The 19,765-nt window shown below is 35.2% G+C and overlaps 2 protein-coding genes across 3 annotated transcripts; one reads left to right on the top strand and one right to left on the bottom strand.

The window, feature by feature from the left end:
* Positions 1 to 946: 946 nt before the first annotated feature.
* Positions 947 to 7,789, bottom strand: LOC112278701 (peroxisomal fatty acid beta-oxidation multifunctional protein MFP2). Its single transcript, XM_024512345.3, has 18 exons — positions 7,429 to 7,789; positions 5,990 to 6,061; positions 5,743 to 5,805; positions 5,520 to 5,576; positions 5,351 to 5,418; positions 4,837 to 4,918; positions 4,566 to 4,621; positions 4,077 to 4,379; positions 3,865 to 3,951; positions 3,482 to 3,656; positions 3,199 to 3,320; positions 2,778 to 2,941; positions 2,390 to 2,644; positions 2,105 to 2,226; positions 1,820 to 1,941; positions 1,526 to 1,674; positions 1,278 to 1,416; positions 947 to 1,141 (listed from the first exon to the last, which is right to left on the bottom strand). The coding sequence occupies exons 1-18, from the start codon at positions 7,781 to 7,783 to the stop codon at positions 1,106 to 1,108; spliced, it is 2,427 nt and encodes an 808-aa protein (XP_024368113.1). The 5' UTR covers positions 7,784 to 7,789; the 3' UTR covers positions 947 to 1,105.
* A 6,696-nt stretch (positions 7,790 to 14,485) lies between these two features.
* On the top strand, positions 14,486 to 17,515 carry LOC112278702 (1-acyl-sn-glycerol-3-phosphate acyltransferase CHLREDRAFT_174358). Of its 2 annotated transcripts, XM_024512346.3 has the most exons (7): positions 14,486 to 14,660; positions 14,826 to 15,020; positions 15,204 to 15,419; positions 15,657 to 15,808; positions 16,045 to 16,299; positions 16,573 to 16,674; positions 17,080 to 17,515. In XM_024512346.3, the coding sequence occupies exons 2-7, from the start codon at positions 14,855 to 14,857 to the stop codon at positions 17,305 to 17,307; spliced, it is 1,119 nt and encodes a 372-aa protein (XP_024368114.1). In that variant the 5' UTR covers positions 14,486 to 14,660; positions 14,826 to 14,854; the 3' UTR covers positions 17,308 to 17,515. The 2 variants fall into 2 exon arrangements, with proteins under 2 accessions (XP_024368114.1, XP_073396497.1); XM_073540396.2 differs by lacking the exon at positions 14,486 to 14,660 and having other exon boundaries at positions 14,722 to 15,020.
* The last annotated feature ends 2,250 nt before the right edge of the window (positions 17,516 to 19,765 follow it).

The raw sequence follows: 19,765 nt of genomic DNA, 5'->3' as shown, positions 1-19,765 counted from the left end.
CTAAATGTCATAAAAAAAATATGAAGCTAGTTGCAATAAGAATATAAGTTTACTAACTCAATGACTAGAATTTTGTATGTTAATGAATTTTTTTGCTTAGTCTCTAATTACATATTTAGAATAGGTTGTTTATTATATTTTTTCTACTTGTATCTTTTGTCTTAGATATTAATTGAATGTATATTTATAAGAGACCAACTCCAACTATCTCATTGTTGTAGAAATGTCTTTTGATTGTACTAAATGCCAATAGAAATTGATTAAATTAATTAGGACTAGAAAATTGCTAGAAAGACCTTTATATTATCTTAGATTCACTAGGATTTAATTATGACATTGTTAGTGTGTTAACTACTAGAAAAGTTATACAATGTAACAAAATAAATCATGTAACCTTCATTATCTACTTAATCTCCCTAAAAAATATCTTCTAATATTATGTAATTTAACTATAGTATTCTTTGTACAAAATGCATACTTGTTCAAAATATAATCATGAATACTTTATTGAAATACAATATCAAATCAAAAATGAAAAGTTGATTGATTGAAAAAACTTGAAAATTTTATTTCTAATGCTAATTTCACATGTATAACCTTAACATTTTATCTTTTAACAATTTTTTTTGAACTTGGTAATTTTGCTTCTTTCTTCTACATAAATATGACTGAATCAAGAAAAACACCAAAAGATGACGAGGTATGAGATAAACACGTATACAAAGCAAGTTTGCTATACTAAGCCTAAATCAAGATAAAAACTTTCAGCAAGTCTTCAGTGATTTCAATTGTAGTTAAACTCGAGCTACATAAATTCATTTTTTTTTTTTTTTAAAAAACTCAAGAAATATACAATAGATAGCAGTGCTAATCATTAAACCTACTCTTGTGTTAGTTTGGCAACCACAAACCGCAGAGCATGTGACAAGCTAATGATCTTCTGATATGCTAGAAACGCTGCATCATCAATAATGACGTGGCAAAATACAATAGTGCCCCTAACTTGCGAGGTGCTCAACATTTGCATCTACATTAATAAATCATCAAATTCTCAAAACTGACGATACCATGGGCGTATAAACGTCACTGGCATCCTGTATAATGCTTACAGGCGAGACATGGAATTACGAATTGGGACGCTCTGCACAGAAATTGAAATACATACAAATTAATGCTTATACTTACATTTTTTGATCATGTGGTTGAACCAAAGCTTAAACCATAACTGCAATTAACTGGAATGTCATAAATCAGATCAAGGAAGGAGAAATGAGTACCAATTTGACACCACTTGAGGCGCGCTCCTCCAGGAAAGCACAGGGCTTAAAAAAGTCGCCATGGGCTTTTGTCCACGTGTTCAGTCTTGAGGCAATATACTTAGCCCCAATTATATCTGCCCAGCAAACGATGCCACCCCTGTCCATGACAACGTAATTTACCAGGTAAGAGATTATCTAAGCAGGTACCGATTATCACTTTAGAGAGGAAAGTCGAACTGAGAAATAAATGCGAAGGCTCTTCGCACCTGTATGGAGGAAAGCCCATGCCAAAAACCGAGGCAATATCCAAGTCAGAGGCTTGCACAACTATCTTCTCAGCCAACACACGGCAAGCTTCATTCACGACTGGGAACATAACCATCTCCACTATGTCTTTATCGGTCAATTCCAAAGGCTGCAAACCCACAACCACGCCCAGCATGTCCACCTCGTAAATGGAAGAAAGTGAGACAATATTGACGTGCAAGGCATGCTAAAGACTTTACATCAGAGCAACTGAAACGCAGATGCAACAGCTTTCTCCTTCATAAGCTACCCACCTTGCCATCGAGCATGATCCCAGCTTCCTCTTGAGATTCTTTGATGATATCTTTAATTTCAGGTGCTGGACGAGCCTTTCGCTTCTCATCATAAATGTAGAATCCTTTTCCGTTTTGTTCTCCTGTCAATAGAATAGACATTACGACTAGTTTTCCGATGGTTTCATAAGCCTGACCTAGTGCTTTGCAAAAAACACAGGGCTTTGAGGTTGCTGGTGTTTTATGCGCTGAGAGTTGATTTACAAAGAAAAGTAACATGATCGATGGAGAAAAAGATTTACTCACCCAATCGCTGAGATTGCAACATTTTTGGCACCAGTCGAGAAATATATACTCGATCAGAGAACGAGTTCACGACTTGAGTACCAACTGCCACCCCGACTCCAAAACCGACCAAATCTGTCAGTCTGTACACCAATAACGTATTCCACACTCAAGAAATTAGCTCGTAAATTCAGAAAAAAGATAACGACAGATTTGCACAGGTTTCCTGATTCTTATCATATACACGAGCTACTCCACACAAAAAGCTCTCATGATGTGTTCATTAACTGCAGAGAAACGACCCACCTGAATGGTCCCATTGGCATGCCCCAAGACTTGATAGCATTATCTATACGATAAATGTCGACCCCAAGGTCAGAGAGCATCATAGCTGCCATGGTGTACGGGAAGAAGACTCGATTTACAGCAAACCCTGTGCAGTTTCCAACAAGGACTGTTGTCTTCTTGATGGCTTTCCCCAGGGCCATGAGATCCACTATGACTTGCGGTGACGTCTTGTCTGTTCGAACAATCTCCAAAAGAGGCATGATATGTGCAGGGCTGTAAACAAAAACAAGGGTCTATATGAGCATTATTCTTGAAGATATGCAAACAAAAACTTAGTTAGATCTTTAGCGGGGCAAAAATGGTTTGCATTGGCGTCTTCATCAGGGCGTAACGGAAGGTGGAGAACCTGAAAAAGTGTGCACCAATGATGCGATCTTGAGAGCGTGTTTTAGCACCCAGAACATTCAGATCAATAGTAGATGTGTTGGTGGATAGAATACAGTCAGTTCTACAGTTCTTCTCCAGATCGACAAATATCGATTGCTTGAGATCGATATTTTCAATCACAGCCTATTAGTTGCCAACGACCCAACAATCAGTAAACAATTAGAATCTAAGAGCTTACCAAGGATGCCAATTGGTATTATGGAGTGAACTTCAAACATGACAAGAACCAATATTTCCAAATGATCATAGGAGATAAATGTAATCACATTCGTATTCTGTTGAAAGACAGCTAACGGACTCACTAATTCGTACGAAACTGAGTATGCAAGGTGTCAACAGTCACAAACTAAACCACCCACACAGATCCCCCCCCCAGGTACCTCAATCACCACATCCACACTCTTAAAGTCTTCATAGGTCAAGACACCCGTCACAAGTGATAATATCGTCTCGAACTTTTCTCGGGACATTTTCCCTTTCTTCACACGACTCTGAAGGTTTGCTGTACATAAAGGTGAATGACGATTCAAATATCAGGATACCATTGGATAGTAGATGAGCCGATTTTTACACTTCGAAATATAACCAGTTCAGTGCATATTCTCTGCATTGAACGTAACTTTATCGCCAGTTTTATCAAATGCCACAGCACAACAAAAGTACCTTTTATGCGCTCAAGTCCCGCCTGTAAAAATTTATCATTGATTTCTTTCAGAAGAACAGAATATCCGCTTAATATCAATGCAGTAACGATTCCAGAACCCATAAGTCCTCCTCCAACAACTGCCACTTTCTTTATCTTTCTTGGCTTTAAACCCAACTCGACGATTCCTGGAACCTGCAACCGTAAATTAGCTAGCATGGCGTTCACAATCGCTAGCATCAGGCGAATATCTAACTCGATGACTCCGGGTAGTTACTTACATATGTAAACCTAGTTAACAGAAGCATACAATCTAATAATTCTGATATGACGGACATCTACCACATTTAATGAAAATATAAAAAAGTGAAAAGCAGAGTAGCAAAACATGGGAGACGCCTACTTTACTTGTGGCTCTTATAGCAAAGAACAGATTCACAAGGCCCTTGGCGTTGTCTGAGACGACCGTAGCTGCAAATAATTCGGCTTCCTGTAAGGATTTGTATAGAAAATGTGTCAGTAGTATGTGAGAAAAAACTTCCTCACACTGACACACTCCCAAGTTTGAAAGAACATGCATAAACCCTGTCAAGCGATGAAGAAAAAAACCAATACCTTTAAAGCACCACGATAACCACCAGCAACCACTCCTTCCTCCACAGCATCAAGACATAATAGAGGATGAGTCAGATTAGGCGCAGTTTTTTTGACTTGAGCTCGGGCAAATTTGATGATTTCCCGAGCATCACCCAAAGATTCTAGCTTGTCTGTGCGCTGTAGAGAAGACAAGCGAGGCCTCTTTCCTAAGGCAATGTCAAGTGCCCATCGACGTGCAATGGTCAAGAGGTCTTCTGGAGCAACTATCTCATCAACAAGCCCAAGCTTCTTGCCTTCCTCTGAAGCAATAGGTTTTGATAGCTGTAGGCCATTCGGTTGACAGCCAACACAGACTGAGTTAATGTACTTGAAACAAATGATCACAACAAATCTCATCCTTGAAAGCCTAATAGAGGTTGCAACACACTGGTAAAGACTTGCTGTTATCCAAAGAAAAATGTTCACAACAGAAGATTAAATATCAAAATGTCATGCTGTAGAACTTGCCAGCATCATTTCGAGGGCTTTTGTCAGACCAACCAAACGTGGCAACCGCTGCGTTCCTGAAAGAGTTTCCAGAAGTGAGGTTCCACATGACTTAGCCGAGGCATGCAAAAAAATTTATTACAATTAAATTTAGAAAAGCTACCGAACTAGAATACATTCCACCATAGAATTAAGGACGCTACAACTTGCAGAGTCCAAAATGTCCGGTTACAACATTACGGACTACCATGAGACGCTAAAGGTTCAGGCCATGAAAACAATAAGCACTTACCACCAAAACCAGGAAGAATGCCCAGCTGAAGCTCGGGAAGTCCAAGCTGTGCTTTAGGGGTCGCAATCCGTGCATGACATGACTTCAAACAAAGAGAAAAGAGGGGGGGGGGGGGGGAGGGGGGGTCAAAATAAAATCCAATTCCTACTGCAAATGGAAACCACTATTAAAAATATAAAAAATGTGAAACATAATATTGACACTCTATTTTATATAATTTCAACATAAATTACATAGAAATGATGAGAAAAGGAATGAAACAAGAACTCCACAAAAAGAAAAAGTTAAAGGAAAAAAAAAAAAAAGAGAAAAAGTCATGTTCTAACTGGGGCCGCAGATACGATTTCATCTCAATGATCAGGATCAATCCATTTTTATACTCTTATTAGGTAGTAAGATGGAGGTGAGGGCTTCTAAAAATTCAACTGTGGCAAAACAACACTGGAACAATGTGGTCAATTTATTTTATATGTGCGAGCACGCTGTAAACGTTACGTAAAGTTTCGTGATATACCATTGCTAATTCCAACCCACCACCAAGAGCCAATCCTGGTACTGCTGCAACTGTGGGCTTGCTGGCCTCTGTAAAATGCTCCATATTTATCCTTATGTGAATAAAACATTTGAAGAACAGAGAAACCTGTAAATTTAGACAAAAAGAGTTGATATGTAAAGTACTCTACCTTCAATTGTTTCTATCATAAGGTCCACTGATGCTTGGTTCAAGTAACCATTCGAACCTGCATACAAGCACAGCACCACTCACAGACAGTTAAAACTACTGTACTCCTGCTGTAGCACATCCTTCAAATAGAAAAACTATTCTTTTCTACATCTCTGTGTACCACTACTATTTGAACACAATTTAGTTCTGTAATTTTGTACAGGAGCAATGCTGACACTTACCACCCTCCTGCAGTTTTGGAAATACTGAAATGTCAAAACCGCCAGAAAATTTTCCATTAGCTCCTGAAATAGCTCAAGAAGTTTTAGCACCTTGCGAACAGTTTTAAGCTAACATCGCAAACTCGAGTGCTCAGCGGATCTCTTAAAATTAAAACTATCACATGTTCATCATGAAAAGGTAAAATCGACTGTTCCCCTCTGGCCAAAAAGATCACGAACTGCAAACAAACATGAAATCAATGAATACCTGTGACAACAATGGCCTTGACATCATCTCTTGCATTTGCCTCATTGTACCTCTCCTTCAAGGCTATCAGCGCTGCAACAGAAAAATTGTTTTCTTTCCTTCAGAACCTATCTCGGCGTTGAAACACTTGAAAATCCACGATTGTATGTTCGCAATATTAGGGCATTAACATCTTCTAGTACAGATAAATACATCTGCAGGGGAAGTAGAGAGCCCCCTTGTCAATCGTAGATAATCTGGAATATTTCCTCTTATATAAAGATCCAGAACAGATCATTACAGCTAGTTTAAATATCATAATGACAGACTATCGCAATGTTTTGCTAGGCTCTCACACTCATCAAATCTCTCGAGCAGACCAGTGCACATTTGTGTGAGACTAGCAGGTCAGTTGAAGGGATCTTTGGAGTATTAAAGCGACCGCAACCAATGTTCTTCCAGCTCGCTCCCATTCTAAGTTAAGCTGTCAAGTCCTAATTGAGAAACATAAAAAGATAAGGATAACCAAGGATCTTGCCACGAGTGCAACCAAAGTTGCCACCACATTAAGTCCAGAGTGACACCCTCTCTACTCGTTTCTAATTTCTAGATTGTTCTGTTCGACAATTGCGGTTATATACAAAAAGGTGTCGCTCTGATACAAGTTTCAAAACACCAATTAGTGCACAAAAACGGAGTGCCTGGTTTCTATCCAGACACATCAAATTCTAACTGCACTGCAGTAGCACGATTGGCTTGACACGCATAAACTCTCTGTATTTAACTTCAGAAAATAAGATCCGCGTCCCCCTTATACTAATTACTGGGCAGATGATGTCCAACCATGCCGATCCATGTTTCTCAACCACAGGGCATTGAACTTTGACAATGACTTGTGTGCTTGAAGTCCTGCGCCATTAGGATGAATTGGCAGGAAGGCGATCTGCTGTTCATGCCCGAGCCGCTTGTGTCCGCCCAACAATTAGAGCAAGAATACCCTCTGCCCTGAGATCAAACTCATCGAGGCGAGGGTATCCAACCCAGTTTAATAAAAGATTTGGGAATGAGTGCGCCAAGATGACAGCCTTGGAAATGGAGGCAGGGTAGTGGCAAGTTTCTCCAAGTGCTTCCAGGTGCTACACATTCACATGGCGGAGGAACATGCTTACCAAGGAATTGGGTAGTATCACGAGAGGAACGAAAAGGGCTCTAAATTCAAGATTGTGTCACGCCACCCGGATGGTAGAATAACAAGAGATTGCAGTGTTGTGAGCAGAAATGGTGGAAATTAAGGTAGGTACAATGTCTGTAACTCAAAGTAGGTGGGGACATTTGATTGGTGTACATCAGATCAGTGACAAAAACCACACCCGAGTTTGACATTGGAACCCCACAAAACCCACGCTCAAAGTGAAAAGAGGAAACCCAGTTTCAGAAGATCCAACAAGTGATCCGCTCACCGGGAATCGCTAATGAGTTAACAGGTGGGTTGTCGATTGTGATTACAGCTACCGCGTCCGCTCCGACATCCATTTTGACGCTCAACGTCATGGCTTCACCAACGAAGTATCCACGGGAAAAACAGAACCAAAGCTCCACCTCTCGACCTTTAATCTGGTTTAATTTCTCAACCTGAAGAATGTTATCACAACAATAGAACTCGCTAATACGGTCCTGGCGTGCGAAGAGCTTCGGAGAAAAGTGAATCAGCAAACAAGCAACCTGCTTAACACTGCCATGGCCCTTTTTCTTTCTTTCTCTCTGCTTGGCTACAGTGGTGCTAAGGCTGGTTCTCCTCACACACTGGGAACTCATGCATTTACGTACAAGAAACAAGGGCCCATTATGGCTTCTGTTCATGTCAGAGACAATCGCTCTTTAATGGGAGATGCCTGCCGATCCAAGAGCCATGGTGCATTGCTCATGATCCTTTGGAGAATGGAGGCAGCAATTCACTGTTTCCATGCAATATCTGCCGCATCCATCAATGTTTCGGCCACCCTCAAACCTTTCTGCTCCTTTTGCTTAAAAAAACACAGTGCAGTAGCATGTCGAAAAGACTTGAGCTTATTGAGGTGAAATATTATCCCATGAAATTCCAAGGCACTCGGATAATTCCTAATCCAAATATTCAATTTGAAAATTCTGACAAGTCTGTTGAACTTGCCGCTAGTGGAACATCTGTTATTCAATGTGCCAAACAATCTCATGTTTTTGGAGTTGCTGCAGACATGTTCATTTACAAGCAAAACAATTTGCATGAGCTGAACTGTTGGAAATTATGAGATGCTTAGAGGTACTTTAGATGTTCAGACTGACTTATGCCTTAATCCACTGACCATGCTTCTAAGCTATCTACAAGTTATCCTGTTCCATTGTGGATAGGAGTATTTCATTGTGTACAAGCTTGAAACAATAGGGGGTTTCAAACATGGCTTTTTCTGGTGATATTTCACTGGTGATGCAATCTCAAAGTATCTTGTGATATTTTGAGATATCACTTAATACTTCACCAAATCACCCACATTGAAAGGTGAGTGATTTTGAAATTGAAATATCAAAGAGATATCACTTAATACTTCACCAAATCACCCACATTGAAAGGTGAGTGATTTTGAAATTGAAATATCAAAAGAGGGGTGGTTCAAATATTAAAAACTATATTGCTTACCTCAGTACTCTTTCCTCTTTGATTCTATACCAAGGGGGTAATAAAGATTGGATGTGGGAGTAATATCATGGAATAATAAAGTTTGAACAGTGATATTTTGGATTTGATATTTTGAATAATCTTAGATATATCAAGTAGTGAATCTTAATTATTGATTTTGTAAAAGTGTCATGTTTGAAACCTCCTAATCATGTGTATTAATTTTTATCCATTTATTTAGGATCAGTATAGGTAGTTTTAGTCTCTTCAATAACTTAATAGTTATTGAATTTATATTTATTCTTTAGTCTTAAATGATCCATTTGTCTTGTATTTAATTTTTTTATTTAAGTTGCAACCTTGTTCACACTTTAGAGATATGTTAAGAATATGAATAAGCATTAAACAACCAATATTTCATTCCTAAGCAACATATCAATTTTAATATCATTAAACAAGATCCAAACTTGAAATGGCTTTTTAATTCAATTGCTTTTACTCATGTGACTTATAAATCTCAGTTGCTAGCTATTTTTAAGCCAAAATTAGTAAAAAAAAAAAATGTCTCAATGATATTATTGCCAATAGATATCTTATGTCTATTATAAAAAAAACTGCCATTATTAGATTTTTTAAATATTTTATATATATTTGGTCTTCACCAAAAATTCATGTCTATTAAATAATTTATCAATATTAATTATCTGGATTTACTCATATGCAAGTCTTGCTTTGTCTTTAATAAAGATGATCCTTAAATTGTTGTATTCTACAACAAGAAATATCCTATAAATAGTTTATATTGCATAACCATTCCATTGTATGGCAAATATCTACTTTAATTTATTATCAAGTTTACAAATGTATTATACTTTAGGCATTCTAGTACAATTGATATCTTCATGATATATATTTAAATCAAGTAAGTAAATTTCAAATTATTAATTAAAAAAACCTAAATAGAGAGAATATGTTTTTCCAAACTTGTTTAGAATTTTAGAATGACATGTATAAAAAAATTCTATCTATAGTAAAGAAGAAATATATTCTTATATATAATATAAAAAAATTATATATTTTATATGGTATTATTTTTAATAAGTTAAAAATAAAACATAATAATACTTTAAATAACTTAAAATTACTATTAAAAAGAAGCTAATTTCTACTTTTTCTTACCTATAATCAAATTGTGTAGCAAATTTAATGTTTTATGTTCTACTCATGGTATCAAATGAAAATTTAAATCTCTATCAAAAATTCAACTTAATGGAATTGCAAAATGCAAAAATTAAACTTTCTTAAAAGAAGTGTTCAATATTTTCTTTGACATCAAATTTTATTTATTTTTATGGCCAAAAATTGTAAGTTGTTAAAAAACTTACTTAAATTTTATTTATTTTTATGGCCAAAAATTACAAGTTGCTATATACATTGTGAATTAATATTTTACTTTAACCTTATTCAATTCAATAATTTTTTTAAATCTTTATTAACAACAACCAAACCTATTCCATCCTTGAATTTTAGATTGCGCAACAAATTTGTATATTCCAAAAGAATTTCAAATCAAGCTTTAAGCCAAAGCCATACAAACTATATTTATGAGCTATGACTTCTTTATTATTGGATATCAATGTAAAAATTCTCATTCTTATTAGTTCTAATGTAGTTTTTATAAAAAAATATTTAAGTAAGTTTTTTATTTTTTATTTTTATTTTTTAAATTTCTTTCAAAATATTTTATTTTTGTTATTAATATCAAAAGGAGATATACTAATTGATTTTATAAATAGAGAATATCTCTATGAAGAATGTGCAATTTTTATTGAAACTATGAAAGATTGTTATAAAAAACATGCAAAACTAAACCACCTCAAGTTCAAACCAATTGTTGATTTGAACAATTTGGATGCTATTAACAAATCTCTTAAAGAGGCTCTTGTATCTATTGATTGTTAATTCATTAAAAAATCAATATGGTCTACTAAATATATTCTTCTTTCTAAATATTTCTATGTCTATAATCTCTATATTCTATATAAAATTAATATTTATATTATTAAAATCTTTGATCTTTTAAGTGATGATATTATACTTAAGGAAGAACTTTGGGATCCACAATAGTTTGCAACTATGTTAGAGACAACTTGTCTCTTATTTGCAACAAAACTTGGAAGTTTATTGAACTACTACTAAATTATAGGACCATCTCATATAAATGTATTTATAAAACAAAGTATATTTATATTACTCAAAGTCCTATTTTGACATGGCTCAGAGCTAGACAAATTATAAGAAATTTATATTAACACAAGAGAATTGACAACAACATATTTGCTCATGTAGTTAGGTAGTCTTCTCTTGATACCATTATTATACTTGTTATAGTTAAATAGTGGCCAATCAACCATATGGACATAGTTATAACATTTCTTAATGACATCATTTAAGAATAGATTTACATGCAATAATCAATAGGTTTTGCTAAAAAAAGTCATAAAAATATGGAATAAAAGCTAGTCAAATCTATCTATAAGTTGAAGTAGTTGCCACATATATGGTATCAAGAGATTGATTTTTACTTGAGGATCTTAATTTAAATAATGAGGGATTTTTATCTAAATTTTTATAATTTTTATAAAGCTTCATCTAATATTATTTTATAGCTTTGTATTGATGGTTTCTTAATTATTGGAAATAATAAAGAATGTATTGCTACTATCAAACAACAATGTTATTTGAAGTACAAGATAAAAGGCTTTAGTGAAATACAAAATACTTTAGAATAGAATTTATTTAGAATGATAAAGATATGTTTTTGCATCAATTTTTTTTAGAATTGATGCTTTTTGAATTTGGTATGATTGATTACAAAATAGAGTATAAGCTTCTAATAAAAATATTGACTATCTAATCTAAGATTAGAATGCTTGCAATAGATATCATTGAATATTATAGACTAATAAATAAATCACTATTTCTAATAATATCAATCTAAACCTTTCTTATGTTGTTACAATTGTTCTATCTTTTATGGCCAAGCTTCAACAACAATATTTAGATGTTGCCAAGCATATTCTAAAATACATAAAGAAGATCTTTGATTATCACATATTCTTTTATTAATCTCTTAAATTTACTTTTGAAGATTATATTGATATGGATTATCTTAGATATTCAAAGACTTGTTTAATTGTAAGATATGTCTTTATATCTACATCTAGGCCAATGGTATAACAAAAGATAATTAAAGATATCAAATAATATTACTAAAATTGTATGTAAGACATTATCTGAAGCTATTCAAAAATTTGTTTATTTTCTAAAGTTATTACTTAAATTGATGTACTTTTATATTGAAAATCTCTATAGAGTCATCAAGTCCAATCATTTATTTGAATCTTTGGAAAATACAAATATCCACTATGTAGGATCTTTATTTTTATTATAATAACTAAAGATCTATCTTTATCACACTTAATCCAATCTTTAATACACGAATTAAACATCTAAAGACTAAATATCACTTTATTTGCATGTACATTTTAGAAGGTGAATTTTCATTCAACTAATCACTATAAGAAAAAAATCTACAGATATATCTATAAAAGTAACTTTCTAAGCAAATATTTGAATTACATTGACACTTTATTAGAATTTGTTCTTTTTAAAAAGTATAGTGGAATATATATAATCAGTCCCACCTTGCTACTCTATTAAACTCTCTCTAAGCAACATGCATGGTCATAATCCCTCTTTCCATATCTTCAATTGCCAATGGAGACTCTTAATGTATATTTTCTATGTTTGCTAATAATAAAAAAAGTATTAGAAATCTTGAGATGTTTAACATGATTCATGCCTTAATTCACTTAGTTTATATGTAAGTAACTCATCCAAGGGCTATCCTATGGCTGAAATTATTCTATGATGCATGTCTTTCAATGATCAAATATATTTGTTATTATCCATTTATTTAGGATAAATATACATAGTTTTAGTTTGTTCTATAAGATATACTAGTAACTTGGTAGTTCAATTTATTTTTGTTCGTTAACCTTAGCTTATTTGTTTATTTTTTATTTGGTTTTTTTATTTAAGTAACAATCTTTATTATTCACTTAGTGAGATAGTTAGTCTAGACCAAATTAGATGCTAATTTTATAAAATGTATTGAAATATATCATGCCTTGAAGATTTTTGTAATCACCATTCACTAGACCATGGACAAAATACATTGTGTTAGATATGTAGCACAATGGAAAAATTCCAACCCGATCTTTTATTTTTTCTCTACACCAATGTATAATAATATAATTCTCTAACAAAGAAAATTAGAGAACCTATTTAGCATCAATTTGCCATCCTTTGTGAGGCTTGAGAAGACCCATTGAAGAGGGATATTTAGTACATTATTTCAACACGCCTGTACACTGTTTTCTTTCAAGTCGTAGGCTACACTGGCGAAACCTCTTGTGCAAATCATAAATGCTAGTTGCATTATTCTCACTCATACACCAACCATGTCCAATCTGCTCAGCCAGAAGGTCACCTGCAATCTCGCACAAATATGACAGTGCAAGCCTACTTGACATTCTGGTGATTATTCTCGGAGCACTTCACTTATCGATCAAACTTGCTAGTTTTCTATCAATTTGAAGAACAAGTCTCGTTTGCAATGCTGCTGTGACATTGGATTTCATTGGCGCCCAATCTAATACGTAACCAGTATTAAATAGAAAGAAACTGTAGAAATAGGACACATATTCACAATTTCCGAACATCAAGTATTCAATAAATGCTTCTCGGTGCTCTCGAATCCAGACTGAGCTGCGCAACACTGCAAAGATAGAACTGATGCAGGATTAGAAACACCGTGATTCCAAAGACAAGAGGAGAACTTTCCATTTTCTGACTAAGATTGTATGGTTTTTTATTATAATAATAATAATATTTTTCTATCAGAAAGAAATACCTGGGTGGGCTTGTAATCTTTGTAATTGTGATGTCTGCTCAGTTCGAAGTTTCTATTCTCTTAGGGTTGCCTTACGTCAACAAACTTGAAGCCTAAAAAAGTCCTGAGGTGTAAAATGTTAACTAAGGCATGGTCCCAGTACTGAGGATTGCTTTGGGAAAATAAATAACATACCATTTTTGTTAGTTGATGTGATCTCAACTTTTGTTCAAAGTTTATTCAGCACATTCCTTTAAAAAAATTAGCTTCAATTCTAAATGGAAAGCATTGGGGAGGCCCCAACTTCTCTGCAGGGACAAGTTCTACACTGCATCACTCTTAAATTGCCATTAACCCTCAACTGAAAAGCTGTCGTATACAACTCTGATTTTGACGCTGAACTTTTTAATGTAATAAACGGCGTGTTTTGGCCCCAGCTGTCGTGTGAGAACTCACGGCAACCCACAAAACTCTGGTAACGAAACGGTGGCCAAGGATTGGTTTGCTCCGTCGCCGTCCGATGGACAGCTGCAGTATCCCACCCATCAAATCTGGATGACGACCTCCGCTATTCTCACTGTGGGGGATGATTTTCCAATTTCAACCATCTCCGAAACTGATGCTCATTTGTGAGGTTTGAGTGACGAGTAATATTGCCCAAATCTGCTTGTCCACATTTTCACACTCACCTGTGTTTACGAAGCTTTGTAAAGAGAAAACAAGCCACGTGAGTTTCGCAGAACAAGTTTAGGAGATCAAACCATCGAAATGTTAGGACTAAGAGGTGGGTATCAGGTAGGAAACGAAACAGCATATTCTGCCAAATGCTGATATGCCATCACCAATCACCGTCCTCCACCAAACGCTCCTAGTATCCATGAGGATTCGAGATTAAGGTAGCCCTAAACATTTCAGAACACAAGTTGTTACTGAGAAGCCTGACAGAGTGAATGTATATCGTCTTTGGAAGTTGTGGTTCATGTTTGAGTACACCTAGCAGATATGGCGGTCATGTGAAAATTCAACGAGGAAGCACACGGTTGGGCTGAGCACTCCTGGTGGTGGTAAAATGTGTTGAACAGAAGGTAGAATCGAAGTTGAGCGTTATGTGAAGGTTGAGGGGCGGGCTGAACTGAATCAATCTTCATTGTATGTTTTCTTGAAGGAAGGAGCCTCCGTAGTGTTGGTGATTCTATCCATCGGTTGTGTGCTTTGGCCTCACTGTTCTGAGACTTTGGTCTTCTTCAAAGTTGTTAGGTTGCACTAGGAGTTTGGAGAAATGATGGTCGCCTGCAGGACCGGGAGGGTAGGTCCCGGAATAACACGTCCTTCGATAGTTTCGAGAAGCGAGAGCTTTAGACAACCTTTGGTTGCGGCATATGGGCTGGCTGGGGCTTCGCGGTTGGATTCTACCTCAAAGTCGTCCCGGCCGTTGTCTGGCTTAGGTATAGTTGCTCTCTGACAATTACGTTTCCGATAGACTCAGCGTAAGCATTGAAACCAGTTGTTGCAAGCCTCTTACATTGAATGTTCAAACCAGAATTATTCTGTTGCCACAGTTTTGCTGTTTGCGGTAGGTTTTGAGTTTGGGTATTTGAGCCTTAGTTTGTGATATTGCACGTTGACAGGGACAAGATCCGTCACCCAAGTTAGCTTGAGCAGCAGCCATTCTTCCCTGCAGGGTTCTCTCGCGCTGCAAGCTCATCATAAGGTCCTATATCACCTTGGGCATGTCTGCGAAGAACGCAACCGGAATGCAGGTATTAGGTGCCACGCGGCAGCAGCGTCCTCGGCGCAGGGAGGAGCTGCCTTCGAGCCAGACGCAGCCGCGCCTCCTGCTTCAGGTAGAATTTGGACGGTGAGATATCTTTCTCGACTGTTTTTTGGGTTTAGTAGTTTGAATTTACTTCGATGGATCCCTTATATCCACGTGCTTATGTGAGTAAAACTTACTAGATATCCTTACACGATTTATGGGTTCTAATCAGCTCATTCGTGTGCCCTCATTGTGAATAGTTTCTTGTTGCAGCGAAGGAATTGTAGACTATGGATCCACTTATTTTTTATTGAATTTTGCACAGATGTCAATCTGGCTCAGAAGGTGAGAGCAATCTTATTCTATCTGACAACATTTGCGGTGGCTATACCGTTGTTCGTAGTCATGCTGATATTACAGCCCTTCGTACTCTTACTCGACAAGCAACGTAGAAGAGCTCAGCACCTTGTGAACAAGGTCTGATCCTTGTCTGCATTTTGAAAAATCCCTTGAGCTCGTTTCTATTCAAAAGTCATAATTTTATACAATTAACTAATGTTGGTGTGTATTCAAGGACTTATTTCCTTGTGCATAGTCTACTTCTTCCTCAATATCTGCACATGAATCACGTTAACATGATAATTCCCAGTGACATTAGTGTTTGTCGAAGAAGGATTTCATTTTAAAACTTGTTTTTATCTTTGTGGTGTCAGGTGTGGGCAATTTTGACAACGTCTTTGTTTTATAAAACTGAGATTGAAGGTTGGGAAAATCTTCCAGCATCTGATGAGGGTGCAGTGTATGTTGCCAATCATCAAAGCTTTTTGGACATCTATACACTCTTTCAATTAGGACGACCATTTAAGTTTATTAGCAAGACCAGCAATTTTCTCATTCCGATTATTGGTTGGTCCATGTACATGACGGGCCACATTCCCCTAAAGCGTATGGACAAGAGGAGTCAATTGGTACGTCTGTGCAATGCAGTTCTGGCTTAATCTCTGGCTATGCAATTACTTGAGCGCAAAGTGGTAATGTTAACTTGTTACGAAACGATATGTAGTAGCTCAGTAGTGAACACATCATTTAATGTACGGAATAAGAAGGCTTCGTGTCCGCACAAATTCGATGGCTTACGTAGGAATTGAGCACTTGAGAATTCACTGTTGGCTCTAGAATGGGGTAATTATAATTAGAGCGGTGATTACAATTGTCTCTGAAGGTGTGGTCTGTGGTCACAGGAATGCCTGAAGACCTGCATGAAGCTGGTTAAAGAAGGTGTGTCTGTTCTGTTTTTCCCTGAGGGCACAAGGACAACGGATGGAGCAATGGCTGCCTTCAAGGTATGTCATGCTGGATCTACTCCAACTTGTCTAGGAAGTGCCTTCCTTTTCTTAACGATTGTTAAGCGTATTCTGTTCAGAAGCATTCATTACAGTCAATTTATAAAACAAATTTGTATCTCCGTTGAAACCTCAGAGATTTATGTAAATAATTCATGTAGTTTAAGTTTTAAATTTCAAAATTAGATATGTTTTTTCATTACGGATCATCTTTGCAATTGTCCGAATCTTCATGTTGGGAACTCATTTAATACTTTTTCTTGAATTGGCTTTGAAAAGTCTGAAACGAGTTACTGAATTTTGCTTGCGTGTGTTGATAGTCACCTGCACTCGCAAAGTTAATGCACGGGTACTACTCCACTGCAGCGGGCTCATGACGGTTTGGTTGTCTTTGCATTCTCGCAGAAAGGAGCTTTCTCTGTGGCGGCCAAGGGAGGTGTGCCAGTTGTACCTATAACGTTAATTGGCTCAGGCAAGTTGATGCCAAATGGTTTAGAATATACATTACGGCCTGGCGTTGTGAAAATGATTGTCCACCCAGCTATCCGCAGTAAAAATGCCGATGAGCTTTGTGATCAGTCTAGGAAGGTTATTGCAGAGACCTTGATCAAACACGGTCTTCCTGTTCATTAGTTGCTGTGATTGATGATCGCCTATCAGGATGATGCGATCAAGTGATCAAGCCCTGTTTGTCGTTCTTAGTGATTAAGGAGTCATTTCTGTCCATCGTTTATGCCCCGCAAGAGATTTAAGGAGATCACAAAGTCGGTTGTAGCAAGAGAGTTGGACACTGTGATAAGCCCAATTAACTTATGTTGAAGTGTCATTTATTCTTTGAGAAGAGCTTTGGTACTCAAACGAGCATCTATTCCTCGCAATAATTGTGGTTCATAGCTCCTCTGCATTTCTGGTTGGTACTAACGGAAAAATGGAATATAAGATGAGAGCAGGCAAACTACTGGGAATGGAAAATGAGTGAGGATATTAAGTCTCACTGCAGGAGTAGACCAAGTTTTCTCAAGATAGATTCGACTTTATCGACGATAGTACCTAATACAGTAAAGATTCGAGGACACTCTCCGTTTGGATCACAAAATTGAATATGGCAAAAACCGTGGTCCTCAATTAGTCAGAAATCTAGCAACCTGAGCACAAGCAGATTCTTTTTAGTTGTCTTTCAGTTTTGTTTGTGTTTAATTAGACTTCTAGCAAAGAGTTTATTCTATACCTCATTTTTAAATACATAATTATTTCTTTAAATTCAAATGGCTCATATAGTACAAGGGTTTGGTAGTTAATTCATAGAAAGAAAAAATTAGTCTTCATCTTAACACCCAATGCTCCTTGTATTACCCCCAAAGTAGGAGACCATCTTCTTTAGATTTTGGAAATGGTATTGTGCCTGTAATATCCAGGAGTGGGCCACCCTCTTCTATATAAATTAACATCTAATCCTTAGAAATGGGATTTGTAGATAGTCTTTACTTGAAAGCAAGCTGACTTTTTAGAAAAAATATCACCTATGAGATTTTCTAAAGTAGGAAGAACATTTTTTTAAAGTAACTTTCTTCCAAGTTTGGCATAATATAACATGTAATCTTCACCAATTATCAAACAATATAATATAGAATCAAAATATAATTCACTAACCATACCATAAAATAGATTGATGCCTTGTAGACAATGAAAACTAAAAGGCTAATAAAATAAAATAAAATAAAATCTTCAATTTTTATGTATTGAATAGAAAGTTGGAAGATCACTGCTTATAATTGATTTTTTGTCAAGATACATAATCCAATCCAATCCAATCTTAAAGTTTTAATGAAGCACTACCATAGTGAAGTAGACATTTCCAAGTTTTAAGAAAACAATAATGTATGAAGATCCAAATATAGCCAAGATCAAGTAGAATATGATAATTGGACCAAGCTTCTTCCTAAGTTAGAAGAAGTGTTGGATCTTTAAAGAGGTTTTGAACTTATTGGAGACTACTCAAATGTAGAATTATAACTCGAGGTTACTTTAGATGAAAGTCAATTTGTAGAAATTTGGAATTCCATTATAAAAAAAACAATATCATACTTCTTGAAAAAAAGTTAGAAGGTTGAGCTATAAAACTTCTTTTTTTATGTACTCGACAAAGTTTTTTGGTCTTAGCTCCAAGAGATATTAATGCCATGAAGATGGTGATGTTTGATTCCATCTTAAATGACTATATTCAGTAATTCACCTACTAAGATTCAAAAGTATGGTATTAAAGATATTCTAATCACACAGCTCTTTCAATTAGAATATTTTTGGTAAAGAACTTACTAATACTAATTATAATGCTTGTACTTTAAAAAATGATTTTGATTTTATAACAGAAAAAAATATTAGATCAAATAAAATTTAAAAAATCTATCATTTTAATTTTTTTAAGAACTATTTTATACTAATTCAATTTATCATTTATTTTATTAATTATTAACTTATCTCCAAAAAAATCAAATTATTCTAAAATGATATTATTTTGTAGAAGAAAAATTAAATTTATAATAATAATTAAATATAATTAGCTTAATGTATTTTTTTATGTACTCGACAAGGTTTTTTGATGAAATATATCTATATATATCTATATATATATATATATATATATATATATGATGAACAAGAAGAAATAATCCTACTAAATAATCCTATTCCAAATATCACATAATAAATTGATTAGTTTCAAATGGTGAAAATTAACCATCTTTATTTAAGATTTTATTTTATTTTATTTTATTTTGATTTTTGAAACTATTAATCTATTATTACTTATTGGTTAAGGTCCATGCTAAATCCAACCACCATTGTTTTAGTAATGATAGTTTAATTAATATTAATTTATATCAAATAATATTCTATATCTTAATGTATTTAAGGCTATTTGAAGAGAAAGGCTTGTAACACTTAATTTAGTCAATTTTTCTTAAGCATCTGTTTTTATTTGGATTTGCAATAAAGTTTCTAAAAAACTTTGGATGTGCTAAGGATTAAATTTTATTCTAAAAGATTTTTTCTATTAACTTAATTTTTTGAAGAGTTATGAAAGACCTTAGCT

This window comes from Physcomitrium patens, chromosome 2 (genome assembly GCF_059467195.1).
Source record: "Physcomitrium patens ecotype Gransden chromosome 2, ASM5946719v1, whole genome shotgun sequence".
Taxonomy (NCBI): domain Eukaryota; kingdom Viridiplantae; phylum Streptophyta; class Bryopsida; order Funariales; family Funariaceae; genus Physcomitrium; species Physcomitrium patens.
Note: the sequence above shows the minus strand (reverse complement) of the source record. Positions and strands in the feature narration are given on the sequence as shown.

Bases quoted from the DNA above. Each gene is read 5' to 3' on its own strand.
- LOC112278701 (XM_024512345.3), bottom strand. From the start codon at position 7,783: ATGAGTTCCCAGTGTGTGAGGAGAACCAGCCTTAGCACCACTGTAGCC. The intron at 5,806-5,989 runs GTATTCATTGAT...GAGCTATTTCAG, and splicing joins CAAGGCCATTGTTGTCACAG to GAGCTAATGGAAAATTTTCT. The intron at 5,577-5,742 runs GTAAGTGTCAGC...GCTTGTATGCAG, and splicing joins TCCAAAACTGCAGGAGGGTG to GTTCGAATGGTTACTTGAAC.
- LOC112278702 (XM_024512346.3), top strand. From the start codon at position 14,855: ATGATGGTCGCCTGCAGGACCGGGAGGGTAGGTCCCGGAATAACACGT. The intron at 15,021-15,203 runs GTATAGTTGCTC...GCACGTTGACAG, and splicing joins CCGGCCGTTGTCTGGCTTAG to GGACAAGATCCGTCACCCAA. The intron at 15,809-16,044 runs GTCTGATCCTTG...TTGTGGTGTCAG, and splicing joins CTCAGCACCTTGTGAACAAG to GTGTGGGCAATTTTGACAAC.